This window comes from Cnephaeus nilssonii (genome assembly GCF_951640355.1).
Source record: "Cnephaeus nilssonii genome assembly, chromosome: 7".
In the NCBI taxonomy this organism is placed as follows: domain Eukaryota; kingdom Metazoa; phylum Chordata; class Mammalia; order Chiroptera; family Vespertilionidae; genus Cnephaeus; species Cnephaeus nilssonii.
In genome coordinates, this window is record NC_137078.1 from 84,228,150 (window position 1) to 84,245,616 (window position 17,467).

Genomic DNA, 17,467 nt, shown 5'->3' on the forward strand with positions numbered 1-17,467 from the left:
TATTTTGCATCCTTTAAGGTCAACTCTGAAAGGTAGGTTTTAATCTTTTCCTTGTTAGAGTTGAAGAAACGGGCTTAGGGGGTGTTAGACGCTTGCTGGAGGTCACATGGCTAGTGCATGATGGGTTTGAACAGAACACATCTCGGCATCATCAGTGTCACCAGCAGATTCGCTGGGAGGGGTGCCAGTTTCAGCAGAAGGGAGTCGGGCCTCGGTGGGGACACTGCGGGGGCCCAGCAGCCGTTTGTAACGCAGAAGAGCTCACGGGAAAGGTGGGGAGGTGGTGGGCAGGCTTCGGAGCCCACAGGTCTGCGTTTGAATCCTGCCCCCGCCACGGCCCTGCTCTGCGACCTGGAGTCTATTGCCTCGCTCCCTGGGCCCTGTTCCCACATATGGAAATCACACCTCTCAGACGTTGAAAGGAATAGCCCTGGTTGGGTGGCTCAGGTGGCTGGAGAGTCCTCCCGTGCACCAAAAGGCTGTGAGTTTGATTCCCAGTCGGGGCACATACAGGAGGCAACAGATCGATGTTGCTCTCTCACATCAATGTTTCTCTCTCTCTCTCCCTTCTTTCTCTCTAAAAAGCAAACAAAACAAAACCATATCCTCAGGTGAGGATTAAGGGGGGGCGGGGGAAGAGTTGAGAGGAGTGAATGAAGTGGACATAAGGCAGCCTGTTCAGGGCAGGCTCAGTGCCAGTCCCCGAAGGGAAGTCCTTGCTTCTCTAGACACTTGAAGTCCATCCTCTGTGCCCCCAGCACAGGGGGTGCCATGAATGCTTGGCAGGTGAATAAGGAGAGGAAGGGCGGAGCAAGGGCCAGCTCGGGGTGGAGGGAGCCCTGCCTGGCCTCAAAGAGGCCTGCACACCAGGACAGCTGTGGTCTCTTCTCCTTCAGAACGTGAGTCCTCTGAGAGGTCTCGGGCCCTGGATCTTCCCTGTGGGGAACGTCATCACAGCTAACATGGCTTTTTACCGAGGGCTCCAGGCCAGGCAGTATTCTGAGCATTTTACACGTGTTCCCTCATTTAGGCTTCACAACTACCCCATGGGATAGGTACCATCATCGTTACCCCCATTCTATCGATGAAGAAGTTAAAGCACAGAGAGGGTAAGTGACTTGCTGAATGGTACACAGCTAATGTGTGAAAGGTAGCATTCATGCCCAGATGGTCTGACTCCTAGGCCATACTTTTAACCACCACAGTGTACAGTTTCTCAGGGAACAAGCAGCAAGAATCTGACCTTAGTATGAAGCCAAGGACTTAATAATTATCCTAATAATGTGGGCATCGCACTTTATAGCTTAAAAAGCACATTAGAGTATATAAATTGCTTTCATGGTTATGATCTTATTTGATTTCTAATTTCTCTGTGAGGAAGACAGGACATTATTGTCCCATTGTTGCCAGTAAGAAATTAAGATCCAGAAGGGAATGTGACTTGTTCAATGAAGGATAATTTACTGAGCACTTACTATAAGCAAAGTCCTTTACTCACATTACCTCGCTGAATCCTCACACCCCTCAGGTATTTAGTAATAATTTTCCCATTTTATAGGTGAGGAAACTGACTCTCCCAGATCCCAAAGCTTGTAAGTGAGAGCTGGGAATCCATCCCAGGTCTGCCTGACTTCCAGAGCCTGAGATTTTAACTACTGGGCTCAGGTCTGCGGCCCATGCTGGGCAGATGTTAACACCCAATTGTTTTTGTCTACCTTCCAGTTTTTCCCACCCCAACTCCGTCCTTATAGCCACTCCTGAAACTTTCAATGCCTCCTTATTAATTCTCCCTGCCTAAGTGCCTGCTCCATTTAGATGCTTTCTGCCATGAGTTCTTGGCTTAATTACATGATGTCATTCATGGTACTTAATGGGGGGATCTGATTCATCATCTTTATATTTATACAAATGTCCATTTGTCTGTAGCCGGCCTCTCCTGGGAGAGCCTGGCTTTTGCTGGTTTTCTCCGCCCAGTTTGCCTTCCCCTCCATCCCCTTCTGGAATGCTCCTCTTGGAGGGCGCTCTCTTCCCAAGCCTTCACTGACCCCTCCAGAGCCTGCTGGGGTCTTGGCCTCTGGGGCCTGGGACTGAGGATGCCCCAACAGTTTGGACATGGGGATAGGGGCAGAGATGCAGTGGGCATCACCAAGAAGGTGGGAGTCCTGGGAGAATGGGGCCCCCAGCAAAGCGTCAGCATCTCCACCAGGCGTCCCACCTCCAGCCCGTCCTCCACCCCCACTGCCCCAGCCAGAGAAGCACCCAGCTCCCACATCCCTCTGCTCAAACCTTCCCTGGCTCCTGGGGCCAGTGGGATAAAGCTCTGGGTCTGACGCCCAGCCAGGTCTCCCCCACCCTGCCACCCCTCACACCCTTCATTCAAGAGCCACCCCCAGGTCCCCAAGTCGTCCATACCCTCCCACATCTGAGGGTGACCAACTAGTTCCAGGACTAGTTGCTGAGGACTTTTGGATTTTATCTTTTCTTTTTCTTTTTAATATATTTTATTGATTTTTTAGAGAGGAAGGGAGAGGGATAGAGAGTTAGAAACATCGATGAGCGATCAGCTGCCTCCTGCACACTCCCTACTGGGGATGTGCCCGCAACCAAGGTACATGCCCTTGACCAGAATCAAACCTGGGACCCTTGAGTCCGCAGGCTGACGCTCTATCCACTGAGCCAAACCGGTTAGGGCTCGGATTTTATCTTTTAAAGGGATGCACTCCAAGAAACTCCATAGTCCCAGGGAAACTAGGACGATTGGTCACCTCACACCTCAGGGTTTTGTCCATGGTCATTTTCCCCCTATTAATTTCTTCTTTATTCTGTTTTCTTATAAAAGTATTTTCCCTCAATGTGAAACCTTATAGAAACATCTCTGGTTGACTCTCAAAGACCCCGCCCTCCTCCCCCCGCCAATCCCACTCTCCAGAGTTAACAGTGTGGTGTTTCTGTTTCTTTTTTCTGCACAAAAATAAGTTCGTACTACTCCAGCGGCTCTGCAGCCTTTCCCTCCTCCCAGCGTGGCCCTCCTTCCACACTCGTTGTAATCGCTGTGTTGTGTGTGTTCCATCGTGTGGAGGTGCCATAATGTATTGTGGGTCCTTCTGATGGACATTCAGAGTGTTTCCAGTGTTTCATTATTATAGTCCGTTCAAGGCCACATTTAAATATCACCTCCTCTGTAAACCCTTCCTTCACCTTCCAGGTGGTCTCAGGGTTTTTTCTTATTACTGTCATTACTGTAATAGTAATAGTTAACATTTATAGAGTGCTTACTGTGTCAGGCACTTGGCCTATATTATCTCATTTAATTTTCACACCAACTCCACGAATGGTGGAGACTGTTATCCACATTTTACAGATCGGGAGACTGAGGCTCATCTGGATGATAAACCCAAGCAGTCCGGCTCCAGGGCACCCCCACTGCCCCGTTACCCTGAACTGCCTCCTAGTTTTCAAAGGGTGCGTGGAGTGGGTGGTGCAGGTCAGAGGCCCCCTGCTCCCTGGCTGTACATCAGCACGAGGGCAAAGCCTAGCATTGTGATGAGAGGTCAAAGCTGGTAGCCTCCAGCTTCCAATCCACTTTCTGCCAGAACCCAGAAATTAGTGGGGGGAAGGGCCTGGTAGGTGGAGGGTGGCATAGTAGCCCCAGATCCAAGGTGCAGGCTTTGCTGGGCTCCTGCTGGCTTCTGGGCCTGTAAGAGGGGTGGGTCTGCCCACAGGCAGAAAGCAAGGAGCTCCAGGAGTGGTGACTGGGGGTTAGTGGGGGCAGGGCCTGGGCTTGGGAATGATGGAGAAGATCCCTCAGCCCTCTCAACACCTAGGTGAGGTAGGCACCCTGTCCCCATTCTACAGAGGAGGAGACTGAGTCACAGGGAGTCACTGGCCCTTCCCTGCACTGCCCACACCACCTCCCACTATGCTGCCTGTGGGTCTGGACCAGATGGCACATGAGGAGATAAGCCCTAGGAGATGGAGGGACGCTTTGATTCTTTTTAGACTGACCTTGGTATCACCCTGGGCTGCTAGGCCTAGGGTGTATGCAAATTAATGTAGATGTATGCTAATGAGACCACTACCAATCCCCTCTTTCTAATGGAGCTGCCAGTTCTGAGGTGCATTGGGATAGATCTGCCCAGAAGGGGCCTGAGGAGCCCCCCTAGCTGGGGATGGGTCAGCAGTCACTGGAGTGGGGTTGCCATGGAGACTGAGGCCAAGCCCCAGTGGCTACCTTCTGACAGAACCAGGGCTGGTTAGATCAGCCCTCGGAGACAGTCCTGGCCTCCCTAACAGCTCCAAGCTCGTCTCCCAGGGCTAATTACCTGGAAGGTGATGACCAGCTGCTCCCTGCCCCCCGGGCTCCACTGAGGTAGAGGGTTGGGCCATGGCAGGAGGGTGTGAGGAAGACAGATGGCAGTCTGGGGGCTCGAGGGAATGGGGAGCTGTCCTGAGGAAGAGGGAGCAGGACTGTAAGGGGTGGAGTTCCCAAATGCCACACCATGCACACAGGCTCAGGGGGCTATGTGGTAGGGAAGAGCAAGAGCTTGGCCCAAACTGATGGTTGGAGCCTCAGCGCTTCTGTGTGTCCTTGGGCAGGGCCTCTGCACTTCTCTGGGCCTTGTCTATCCATGGGGGTAGGATTAAGAGATGTGATGTGAGTATGAGGGGTTATATACAGCAGGTGCTCAATAAATGATGCTACAATTCTAAGACCCATGGAGAGAAGGTATTAATCTCCTTCGGGGAGAATTTTTGTTTTCTAATGGAAAAGAATTTTCCCTCTTTTTGCTCCTCTGTGCTTCCCCTGCTGTCTGGGCTGGGGCCGGTGTCCTGGTGTCTGCACTGAGGCAGGACTGTCATCCAGGAGGACAGGAGTGGGGTTGTCTCTGTTCACCCTGACTTCTCTGAACTTAGCACACAAAAGACGCTGGAGAACTCTTTGTAGAATGAATGAACGAACAGATGGGAGTACTCAGAACAGTGCCTGGCACTAATTGGAGGTTAATAAATGTGAACTTACATCGCTGCCCCGGGAGGCTGGGCTGGGTGACTTATGAGAGGCCCTTGACCCAGAGCAGGCTGTGCCCCACCTCTGCTCTGCCCCCTTCCTAAGCCCCTGTCTCTGGAGAGATGGCTGTTGGGTGGCAAGAGCAGTGGGTACGGAGACAAGGACTCAGGTCGCGGCTCTGCCACTTCCTGTCTGAGTGATTTCAGGAGACTCAGGTGACTGCTCTGTAAAAAGGGAACCTTCATACAGAGGCAGCTCCACTTGGGCTGAGGGGAGAGGGCACCCTTGGCTGGCGGAACCTAGAGGAGGGTGGTGATGGGTCCCGGTCTGGTGAGGCAGGGAAAGGAGGGCTGTGATGGCTCAGGCAGAACCTGGGGCCAGGCTGTACCAGGGGCCGGCAGAACCAGCTTCTGGGGGGAAAGGGCCATTCGGATCTCAGCAGAGGCCACAGGACCCCACGGCCAGTCCCCCGCAGCCAGGCAGACTGCGGCACCGCCAGGCCTACATAGTGACATGGAGCGACAGCGGCCCCCATGCACAGATGAGAACACGGAGGCCCAGAGGAGGGAACCTCCCAGGGCCCCACACGCATTCCCATCAGAGGAGGAGACCTCAGATCCGATGAGCCACTCTGGCACCCTTTTTACATGGGCTGAGCGATGAATCAACATTCAAAAACATTTTTTTTTTTTTCAAAAAATGTAACTGTTGTCAAAAAGAATTTCAGAAATACAGAAGTGTGTATATTTAAAAGTAAAAGTCTCCCCATCTCCCCATTCCCACTCCCTGGAGAGAACTTCTCATGATCATCTATTGTATTTCCCTGGCTCTTGACTGTGCATTTACAGTTGCACACATTTCGTGTCTCTCTCTCTCTCTCTCTTTTTTTTTACACAAATGGAATCATATTGTTCTGCAGCTTGTTTTATTTCACTTAACAGTTATTGCCCTGGCCGTTTTCCAGCAGGTTCCAGGCTGGGACCGAGAGAAACAGAAGGGCTGCGGGAGCCCTGGAAAACAAACGGGGTGCGTGTGTGTGCGTGTGTGTGTGTGTGTGTGTGTGTGTGTGTGTGTGTGTTGGGGGGCGGGAAGGAGTCCCAGGGTAGATGGGGATCCTGGCCGAGAAGCCCCCATCGTCAGCTCCCAGAGCTCTGTGAGATCTCTCTAGACTTGCGCTCTCTGAGTCAGGAGCCACACCAATTTGTCCACATACCCTGCACAGGGCCCGGCACATAGTAGGTGCTCAAGAAACATTTGTACAGTGAATTGCGTCCCTGCCAAGCCCATCTTTCTTGTCCTGGCAAAGACTACCTGGTCTCCATGACTATACTCCTTTCAATCTCTCGTTGGGTGTTTATTTCAGCTCGTGCTCAAATGGCACTGTCCCCAAATGGACCCTGGAGATGGGGGCAGAGCTCAGGGAGAGGGAGAAGACCCTCCCCCTAGACAAGTCCCTGTCCCTTTCTGCTGTCAGTTGGCTCTCCTCCCTAATGAGGGGGCTGGACCAGCAGATCTCCAGGGGTCCTTCCAGCTCTGCTGTCCGTGGCTCCAATCCCACTCCCTCATTTCACGGATGAGGGGCTGAGTCGGGTTTAATTTTGTCAGCTGCCTCAGAAATCCATTGGGAAAAGGGGGGCTTGAGTTTGAGGATGCAGAAAAGGCTGTTGCCATATACAGAGCACCAACTGTGTGCCAGCCCTGAGCTGAGAGCTTTCCGTCAAGTGCGCTGCCTGAATCCTTAGGACATTGTCCTAGGCTCAGAGAGGGTGAGTAACTTGCCCAGGGTCACACCAGGACCGAGCTGGGGGTGGATCTCAGGTCTGCCTGATCCCAAATGGGGAACTCTTCCCACCTTGGCCCTCTGTGAACCAAAGTCAGTAAAAGAGATAGTATCCGGCTGGACCACACCATTCTCAGACAACTTCAGGGGCCGCTCCCTCATCATTTCTCAGACGGCCTGACTTCTGTGTCTAAGTCCCGGGGCAACATGGCTGGGATTGGGGCCAGGAGAGTAGTTGACTTGCAGAATTGGCTGGCGAGGGCTTGGGTACAAGAGACTTCTGATGGGTTTTGTGGCCCCCAAGCCCAACCCCCTCCCTGCCCTCTCCCCCTAGCCAGCTTCCTGGTGGGGGGCGGGGGCGGGGGGACCCATCTCCATAATTAATTCCTTGCCCCCCACTCCCCACCCCCCACCTGGTGTTGAACTCCTGGGGTTGGCGTCTAGACAGACAAGAGCATCCTACTGAGAACAGAAGCATCCCTGACTGGGGCTGAAGGTTCCCATGGCAACTGCATCCCCTCAGCTGGCAGCTACCCGATAAATAAATAATTAGGGTGGGGGTGGGGAGCTAAGGGCAGGGGGAGGGGCAGCAGGGGAGCCTCTTGGAGGTTTCACTCAGGAAAGAGAGGGGTGGGTTAGAAGTGGGGCCAGGGCGGGGGCGGGGGCGGGGGGGGGGGGCGGGCAGCGGCATTGCAAAGGCCAGGTGAGAGCAGACAGTGGAGGCAGAAAGGTGACCAGCGGTGTAAGAGATTCAGCAGGTCAGAGAGCCAGAACTGGACAGGCCCGGCATGGAGGTGAGGGGGAGGAGGGAGACCAGGACCTAGAGTTCAGTTTTCTAGCTCATGCAGCTGGACACATCATGGGGCCCCAAATCAGTGGACATGGACCAGGTTTGGGCGTATTAAGTTCATGATGAGCCGTCCAGTGGGTAGTTGGTTTATAAAGGGGCTGGAAGCTGAAACATGAGCAGGTAGTCACTGAAGCTTGGGTAGGCATGCGTTTGCTGGGACAAGTGGAGCATGAAAAGGGGCCAGATAGAGCCCCGAGGTTCTTTGATATGTAGGGGTCTGAGTGCATGGGGGGATGAGCTGCCCTGGACCCAGGAGTGGCCAGAAAGGGCGGAGAAAGGCAGAACGGTTGCCTGGCTCTGCCACAACCAGTTGTGTGACCTTAGGCAAATCACTTCCCCTCTCTGAGCCTCATTGTCTCCTTCTTCAAAATGAGATAATGACCTCCCTTCTGCCTTTCAGCCAAGGGGTATCAAGGGAGAGATGAACTTGGAACGCTCTTTGCAATCTGCAGAGCCCTGGGAGGGGAGTCACCAACAAGAGGTAGGCTGGTGCCAGGTGGGTGGGTGCCAGGGTTGAGCCCGCAGCTTCCTGGGTCTCTGCCCAGCCCTGCCATCTGTGTGGTAGCATCAGGTCCACCTTCTCCTGCCTCCCTGCCAGGAAAAAAGCCTCTGGGATCTTTTCACTTGATCAGAATCTTCCCTCTCCCTCCCAAGCCAGACCCTCTTCCCTCCCCTTCTTCGATCTTAGTCAGGACTCTTGGTTGCAAGTGACAGAAATCACAAGTACAGGGAGGGACAGTTGGTTTCAGGCATGTCTGGGTCCTCAGACCTAAAATGATGTCACCGGGGACACTGTTCCTGCTTGTTCATCTTCCTTCCTCACTCTCTCTCTCTGTTCCTTAGCTTTGGTGACTCTCAGGAGCAGGGCACACAGTGAGTGCCCACCCCTGAAGAGATCACTGTGTGGATTAATTGGTTAGGCATAGGTCACAAGCCCGCCATGGAAGTTAGAAGTGGGATCAGCCCCACCCAGCCACATGAACTGAGTGTCTGGGTGGCAGCTTCCAAGACCAGAAGAAGGAATATTGGTCAGTCAGTACTTGGCACCTTTGTTCCTGATTGTATCAGCTGGAAGATTGAACTAGGGGCTGCTGGAAAGGGAGTGTTGATTGTGTCCTGTGTCAGCTAGCTTTTGCTGTGTAACAAATCACCCCAAAATGTAGTAGTTTAAAAGAATCATTTTATTCAGTGCATGATTCTGGGGGTCGGCTGGGGGATTGTTCTGATCTGGGCTGTGTATCTGTGGTCAGCTGGTGGGTTGGCTAGCATCCGAATGAGCTAGTGTGCCCTCACTCTGATGGCTGACTGGCTGGCAGCTGGGGCGCCTGTCATTCAACAGGTCAGCTTGGGCTCTTTCACAAGGTGTTCTCTGTGTTACAAGTGTAGCAAGCTCCAGTGCACAAGCATTTTTCAAGCCTTCACTTGCTTCACATTTGCTAAAGTCCCATTGGGCAAAGCAAGTCACATGACCAAGTAGAGAGCTAGTGTGGGCGGGCCCTGCCAAAGAAAATGGAAATAGGAAGAAGAATTTGAGGCCAGTTTTGCAATCTACTGCAGCTCCCTCAGGGAAGGGGAGAAAACAAAATCCCTTTCTCTGTGGCCCATGGGTCCCATAGGCCAGGGTAACCTCCAGATAGGGGGCCTGGGAAGAGATTACTCAGACCCAGAGGCATCCCTGGGGCCTCCAAGGGCCAGGGCTCAGCCCTTGGGCAGGGCCTGAGGAGGAGTCTGGATCCTGACTCCACCAACTGAGAGCCCCACGTAAGGAAGGAGCAAGTGGGGAGGACCTCTTGGCAGGGAGGTAGGTGTTCTGAACCCTGGCTCCCATCTCCCTTCAGCCCACCCCAAAGTCATGCTCAGGGCTCAGTCCTCCACCCCCACAGACTTGTCCCACCTCCCAGCATCCCTTTGGTACTGCAGGGCTGGGATGGCTCCAAGATTTCTGCACCATCCGTCATGGTGCCTCATCACCACAGTAACTGATGTCACCTCATCCACAAGGTCAAGGAGTCCCTGTCCTTCCCTTTTATGGCACGCACACGGCCTCAGTCTGCTCTTTCCCACAGGTGGCTGCACTGGAGCGGCAGATCTTTGACTTCCTGGGCTACCAATGGGCTCCTATCCTAGCCAACTTCCTGCACATCATGGCGGTCATCCTGGGCATCTTCGGCACGGTGCAGTACCGCTCCCGGTACCTCATTCTGGTATGGCTCATTGACTCCTCCTCAGCCAACCCCTTCTCCTCACCCCCTCCCATCTCCCCCGCTCCTCCAACCAAAACTGCCCCCCCCCCCTACCACCACCACAGGCATGCAGACCCCTGCCCTGTCTTGCCTCTAGCCCTGTTGGTGTGAATGCCCAAATCCCAATGCTTCTTTATTCAGCGGAGACAAGGTTGGCATTTTTCCTAAAGAATTTCCTAGGGAAAAATCCAACTATCAACATGATACATCATTTAATGAGGGCCTACCTTGTGTTGGGCTCTCTCCTAAGGTGTCCCTTGCTTTATTGGATCTTTACACAGCTCTGCGAGGTATATCGCACCAGCTCCATTTTCTGTGAGTCTCAGAAAGGTTACAACACTTCCTAAGGCCACACAGCTAGTGAGAGGCAGAGCCAGGACTAGAGCATCAGATCCAGGGCGGATGCTCCTGCCACCTCACCACGCCGCCTCAGAAAGCCGGTGTGAGGAAGGAGCCTTGTCTAGCCTAGTTCCTCGGGTTGCTTTGGGAAAACCTGGTGTTTGTCCCTCGGTGTTCATCGGTGGCCCTGGGCCCATCCCCAGAGTGGGTTGTGTCCCTGGCTCCTTCCTCCTGCTCCCTTTTTCTAAGTCCTGGTTGGTCCTGGCTGGTCTCTGTCAAACTCCTGTTTTCAGTTCACCTGTGTCCCCTGCTCTTCCTCCGTGACCCATTCACATACCTCTCTCGAGGGAAAAGGCTTTTGGGTAGATTCACTAAAGAAATGCTTGACACCTACAATAACAGTGACACGCAGTGTCCTGCTACCCCCAGCGCCCACTAGCCCTCATTCTGGGGCTTGTCCCCGCCTCCCAGAGGCCAGAAGAACATGGCCCTTCCAGGGTTTTCTCTCATCTGAGTGAGATATGAGAACCCTTCTCTCCAGTTCTCAGGACGCCCCAGGCACCATTATAAAATGCTGCGTCTGCTGGTGGCAGCCACTGGAATTGTCAGCTTTGGGTGGAAATAGCCAAGCCCCGCTCCAGCTGTTGGCCATGTCCAGTGGCTGTTGTTTTCTGCCGAATGGATAGGATTAGCTACCCCAGGACTTGGGTTTGAGTTCCAGCCCTACCTCTTTCTAGTTGTGTGATCTTGGCAAAAAAATGACTCTCTCTAGGCCTTAAATTAGTTATCTCTGAAGCGAGGACAATGCCTTCCCTGCAGGGCTGTTACAAAGACTGGTTTGGTATAAAAATGATTTGTTAACTATTCTCAGTGCTCTATGAGCAAGGTATTGTTGTAATTTCCCCTGCAAAAGTCTTCTCAGTCCATTAACTCTGTGTCCATGGACATACCCCAAGCCCACTCCCCCAGGTCCCAGCCTGACCCCACCTCTGCTTTCCCCAGTATGCAGCGTGGCTGGTGCTTTGGGTTGGCTGGAATGCATTTATCATCTGCTTCTACCTGGAGGTTGGACAGCTGTCCCAGGTAAGCCTCAGGCCTGGCAGTGCCAGAGGACAGAGCCTGACCTTTCCCCTCCCACCCTAGAGGCTCCCACAGTGATATAGGTCTGGGGCATCTCTTTTGTGAATTTTTTTTTGGGGGGGGATTATTTCTTGAAGAAACTTCCCTCCACACACCCAAATAATCTATTCCCATCTCCCACCCCACATTTTTGTTTCTGGCCCCCTCTGCCCTTCTCAGACACAAATGATGATGGAGCAGATAAGGATGAAGATCAGTCTGTGTGAAGATGGGCTGGGGTCCCGGCTGATAACAGGCTTTGTAGAAACTAACAGTATATGGTGGCCAACAGAGCTACTCTTAGGCCTCACACGTCCTCAGTGCAAGGAAGGTGAAAATCCCATGCACTTCGTACTGTTTAGACCACAAAGATTTGAGTTCAGTGCTGATCAATATTTTTCAGAAGAAAAAGAGATTGGGTAGAGTTTGTTTGGGAAAAATTGAACAGACCATATCACATGGAAAAATATTGAAGAAAGTAGGAATATTTAGCTTTGAGAAGAGTAAACCCAGAGGGTATAACTTCCATTTTTATTATTTTTATTTTTTAACTCTAACCCAAGGATATTTTTTTATATACATATATTTTTATTTCAGAGAGGAAAGGAGAGGGAGAGAGAGAAGCATTAATGATGAGAGAGAATCATTGATTGGCTGCCTGTACGCCCCCTACTGGGGGTCGAGCCCGCAAGCCTGGGCATGTGCCCTTGACCAGGAATCAAACCTGAGACCTTTCAGTCTGCAGGCTGACGCTCTATCCACTGGGCCAAACGGGCTAGGGCCCAAGGATATTTTTTTCATTGATATCTAGAGAGAGTAGAAGGGAAGGAGGGAGAGAAAGAGAGAAACATCAACATGAGAGTGACACACATTGATTGGTTGCCTCCTGCACGCGCCCCTGTGAGAGCTGGGGAACCTGCAACGGAGGTACGTGCATGCCCTTGACCAGGAATCAAACCCACGACACCCCATCCACTGAGTCAAACTGGCCAGGGCACAACTTTCATTCTTAGATATTAAGAAGGCAGCATCCATGAATGAGAGCATTTGGCTTTGTAGTTTGGCTACCTATTAGATTCACATCCAGCTCTAATGTTTTCTAGCTGTCTGACCTTGGGCCAGTGTCTTACTCTCTCTGAACTTCAGTTCCTCGTCTAGTAAGTTCAGATAGAGCAACCCCAACTTCCTTTGATTGCTGAGGGGATAAACAAGATTACACATCTCAGTGCTTTGCACCTGGTCAGCATGCAGTGAATATTTGTTAGTGGCCTGTATGAGTGAATGGATTAATGAACACAGGGGTGCCCATCATGGATAACAACTTCTGACCTAGGTCAGCCACTTCGCCATTTCAAATGGAGAGACTGAGGCCCAAGGGAAAAGGTTTGCCCAGGGTCACACATGGGGAGCAAGCACATTGGAGAGGCTGAATGGGTCGTGAAAGGGCCTGTATTGAAGATTTCACCAATAGCTGGAAAATTGTATCTGGTCACTGTTAATGTTCTGTCCAGCCCTGAAATCCTGGGGTTCTGTAGGTCAGTACCAGCCCCTTCTATTGCTGATGGAATAGGGAGGCTTGCATGGTCATCGCATGCCACCTACTGGCCAGATGTGGATCTGCAGATACGTACTCTTCACACCCCCTCACCCCCATGCCCTCCACAAAGCAAGTTATGGGAGGAGGCTGCTATAACGGTCCACATGTGAAAGAGGCTTTATATAGAGTCTCCTGGGACCTGGGGAGGATACCCCCACCCCAGCTCAGTATCCTAGGCCCCTCTACCCCCAGGACCGGGACTTCATCATGACCTTCAACACATCCCTGCACCGCTCCTGGTGGATGGAGAACGGGCCAGGCTGCCTGGTGACACCTGTCCTGAACTCCCGCCTGGCCCTGGAGGACCACCATGTCATCTCTGTCACTGGCTGCCTGCTCGACTATCCCTACATTGAAGCCCTCAGCAGTGCCCTGCAGATCTTCCTGGCTGTGAGTCCTCCTGTCCCCCACCTCACAGCACTCCCAGAAGTGGAGTCTGAAAACCCCTTTGCTTAGCCCTAGTTAAGAAGGGTTGACTTTAGGTCTTCCAGCCTGCCTGGGGAGGATTTCCCCACCCCACGTAATTCTCTTTCCTCTTAACAAGCCAGTAAGGTATTGCCCAGATCCAACAGGGGAAACGGAGGCTCAAAGAGGTAAAATAATTACTTGTCCAAAGTCACCCGCCCAGGACAGAGACTGGAACCAGGAAGGTTTGACTTTAAGGCCCAGTCATTAACTTGGAAGTGGTTATGGGTTTGCCTTCATGTTAGCACGCCCTGTTCCTCCAGTCTGGGTAGGCAGGGCCAGGCAGAGGGTGGAGGGAGAGCTTCCCCCTCCTCATCCTCTTCCTCCCTCAGCTCTTCGGCTTTGTGTTCGCCTGCTACGTGAGCAAAGTGTTCCTGGAGGAAGAGGACAGCTGTAAGTGTGTGGCGCCCCTAGAAAGCGGAAAAGCCTGGCCGCGGGCCACCCCGCGTCTTCAGCACCCTGGACAGGGGCCCGCACGGCCTCGGTGGGAGGGAGCCCTGGGCCGGCCCCTCTATGAGTGGGGAGGAGAGGAGCCAGGAGTGGGTGGGATTTATATAGTCGGACCATTCTGGACTGAGGTCCAGATGTCCAGGTACCCAGTCCACGGCCCCAGCACCACAACCCTCCCCGCCCCTCTCAGGCCCTGCCCCTTGGAGGGGCTCCACAAGGCTGGTCCCTATCTGGCACCTCCCATTCCCAGCGTTTCCCCCCAACCCCGTCTCCTCCCCTCAAGTGGCTCAAGCCCTGCCCCCAAGAACCTTCTCCCTTAAGAATGCCCCGCCCCCAGCCCATTTCTAACTAGATGCCACCTCCCCTTCTGCAGTTGACTTCATCGGTGGTTTTGACTCCTACGGATACCAGGCGCCCCAGAAGACGTCGCATTTACAACTGCAGCCTCTGTACACGTGGGTCATGGCGCCGAGCAGGGTGGGATGGGGGACCCGGGCGTTAGTGTCGGTAAAAAGGAGAGGAGGGGTGGGAAGAGCGGTCGGATCTCTCTGCTCCCCATTTTCGGGGTCCACTTTCCTAACCTGCCTTTGTTTCCTGCAGGTCGGGGTAGCTTCAGCCCCACACCCACCCCGGTGCCGAGTGCTTTGTGCTAAACTGACAGCCACTGCCACGAGCTCGGGCCAAGATGGCAGGCGCGCCCCCTGGTGTCTGGCGGGCTGACTGCAGCTTGCGCGGCTCGATCTGGTCTGCCGCGGACTTGGACATGGCCCTTTGCAGCCTGGACTTCAGGGATGGGGCGGGGCGGGGTGGGGTGAGGGAGGGGAATCTCGGGGTTTGTATTTTTTTTAAATCTCAGCCTTGGCGTGCGCTGGGGCCTCCCTCCCTTTTCCAGCCTCTTTCAACCTTTACTCAGCATCCTGTTCACTGTCCAGAGAGTAGAGGCAGGATGGACAGACTCACCCCATCTCACCACACTCATTCACTCCGCGAGCTAGGAGCAGGAGTCCTGGGTTCTAACCACAGCTCCATCACTGACTCTCTGTGTGACATCTGGCAAAGCCCTTGCCCTCTCTGGTCCTCAGTTTCCCCACCTCAAATAATTAAAATAATTCCTTAGCAGATGGAGCTCTTTCTAGCCTTCTCTCTCAGTGAACTCTGAGTTCCCTGGGTTAGGCTGGTGTTATAATCCCCATTTTGCAGATAAGGAAACTGAGGCCCAGAGGTGCAGAGCGATTTGCTTTGAGGCCACACAGCTAGGCTTTTGAACACAGTGTACTTTCTGTAGTTTCAACCTCCAAAACCCAGTGCCTGGTCTACAAATTTCATTTTCAAACCCCTTTCCAGCTTGGACACTTTAGAACCCATGAGATCCACACCATATTTACACATCACCGCCACCACTTGCCAACGCCTCTCTTAAAGCAATATACCCGTTCTCTCATTGGGAACTAGACAAATGGAGCCCAGAGCCCTGAATCCAGCCTGACCCACAGGGAGGCCTTCCTAGACTTGGCTGTCCACCCTTGGCAAATCTTTCAAGCTCTCTCCAGGAAAGGGGATTCCCAATTAGTCGCCACCCCCCTTTCCAGGTCCCTAAAGCTGCTGCACCTGTGGTCCCCTACGCTCTCAGCAACTCCACCTGACCAGTTGGAAGACCTGTGATTTAAGAGTGGGAAAGGGCTGGTCAGCTCTGCCTGGTCACCCATGCTCACAGATCTCCAGCGTTTATGACTACTCCAATGTCCTGGAGTTCTGAAGAGGTAGAGTGGGGGTGTGGGGGTCAGGGGGCCCAGCACACTTCCTTGAGAGCAAGTAGAGATGAGCGCTCATTCTCCCCGCCTCCCTCCACAGGCATCCCAGAGCACCCTGCATCCTGTGCCCTGGCTGGTGAGTCCAAGGGCAGGAGGATGAGGCCTCAGCCTCCCAGCCTGTGAAGTTAGAGTGGCCCTGGGGAAGGAAGGGTGGGAGGCCTCAGGGAGCTGGAGGGAAGTGCAGACCGTTTGCATACCTGAGCCCGTCCATGGTGACCACTTTGTTCTGTGCTCTTCACTCTCCGGTCTAGTATTTCCTACTGTCGAAAGCCAACATATCCTGAGCTAAAACCCCACTCCAAGTGCAGCTCTGTGCCAAGGAACCAGCCCCAGGAGTTTCTCTGGCCACCACAGGCACCGAGGTCCCAGATGGTCAGCCCCATTAGCCGGCGGGTACAGCTCAAGATGGGGACAGTTCCCTTCAGGCCTGACTGCTGCCCCACCACTTGGCTAACTCCCGCTTCCAGCCCTCCCTTCTCCCCCCGCCAATTGTCATCTCACCTCCACTCCCCCAACCCCCTTTCTACTCAAGGGGTTTAGCCACTGGTGCTTTGAAGCCTTTTGTTTTTTATAAGACAGTTTTCGCAAGGGGACCAAGTTCTCACTGGGACCTGGCAAGGCAGGGAGTGTTCCCCTGGTTTCTGTGCAGGCGCGTTGATTAAAGATGGTGTTTTCTTCTCTACCTTCCTGTCCTCCTGCCTTGTGAGTCAGCAGGGCCCCTGCATGAGGGTGGGCAGGGGCTGGAATCAATGTCATTGTCACTGTCATTCCTGGGGCACTGGCCTGGGCCTCTGACTGGCTGTGTAGCTTTGGGCAGGTTACTCTCCCTCTCTTTCCTGGTCCATAAAATGCAGAGGTGGGACTGAATCAGGGGGGTTTCTAGGGCTTCCCAGCCCCTTGGAGAGCTTCCTATTTGTTTTTCTGATTAAGTGCATTCTCAGTGTATGCTTTCAAGTATCCCTTGCTTCTTGGCTCTGCCCTCTTCCTGACAATTCAGTTCCTGACTTGGAATGAGCTGGCAGATGGTGCTTTCCCAGGAGATTCCTGTGCCCCACCTGGGGCATTCTGGGTCCTTTCTGCAGATACACCAGAATCAGTATTTTGAGTTTTTAAAATTTTACTTACTTTTGTGAACAGTTAATATTACGTATATATGATACAGAATTCAGAAAGTTACCAGGAGTTATGTTCTCTTGTTTTTTATATCTTTCCAAAGATAGTCGATTCTTTTAAAAATGTTATAAGTATTTGTTTTTTCCATTTTTTTCACACAAGTGGCAACATATTCTACTTTTCAACTCCCTGCTGTTTTTCACTTCCTGACGCTTGGAAACCTTCCCCCAATAATACATGCTAGCTGTAGCTGCCGCCCGTCCTTCCACAGTGATTTGGTAGAATTGGGGTTTTTGTAGGGCTCCCGGGTGATGCTGATACAGCTGGGGACTAAGAACCAGGGGCTCTCCATAAGTGCCCCAGATCCATTGTGCAAACCTCTGTGGACCCCTTCTGGTCATGGAGTCGGAGGAAAATAAATCACAGACACTGCCTGTACAGAGCTCATGGTCTAGAGGGGGGCCCGCAGGATGGACAGGCTGAAGGGTGAATGCTGCTGGCAGGGGGTCAATGCTGAGGACAGTGTAGAGGGAAAGGCAGTTGTTAATTGGAGCTCGGGAGAGAGGTGGTCTGAGTGTCCTGGACGGGGCAACAGCAGGACAATGGTGTGAGGGAGGACACATGGTACCTGGAGTAAGACTAGCAGAGACTAACTGGTTGGAGGAAGCTTCTATGGGGGCTGTATTCGTTTC

The 17,467-nt window shown here is 52.9% G+C and overlaps 1 protein-coding gene across 2 annotated transcripts in view; it reads left to right on the forward strand.

Annotated features, from left to right (window-relative positions):
• NKAIN1 (sodium/potassium transporting ATPase interacting 1) overlaps window positions 1–14,627 on the forward strand; it is a 36,935-nt gene extending 22,308 nt beyond the window's left edge. The window contains exons 2-7 of one of the 2 annotated variants that reach the window (XM_079778397.1): window positions 9,705–9,842; window positions 11,223–11,303; window positions 13,129–13,326; window positions 13,734–13,794; window positions 14,225–14,306; window positions 14,452–14,627. In XM_079778397.1, coding sequence (XP_079634523.1) covers window positions 9,705–9,842; window positions 11,223–11,303; window positions 13,129–13,326; window positions 13,734–13,794; window positions 14,225–14,306; window positions 14,452–14,461 — 570 coding nt within the window. In that variant the 3' untranslated portion in view covers window positions 14,462–14,627. The remainder of the gene's footprint in view (window positions 1–9,704; window positions 9,843–11,222; window positions 11,304–13,128; window positions 13,327–13,733; window positions 13,795–14,224; window positions 14,307–14,451) is intronic. The other variant, XM_079778398.1, reaches the window with a different exon arrangement.
• Window positions 14,628–17,467: the final 2,840 nt, after the last annotated feature.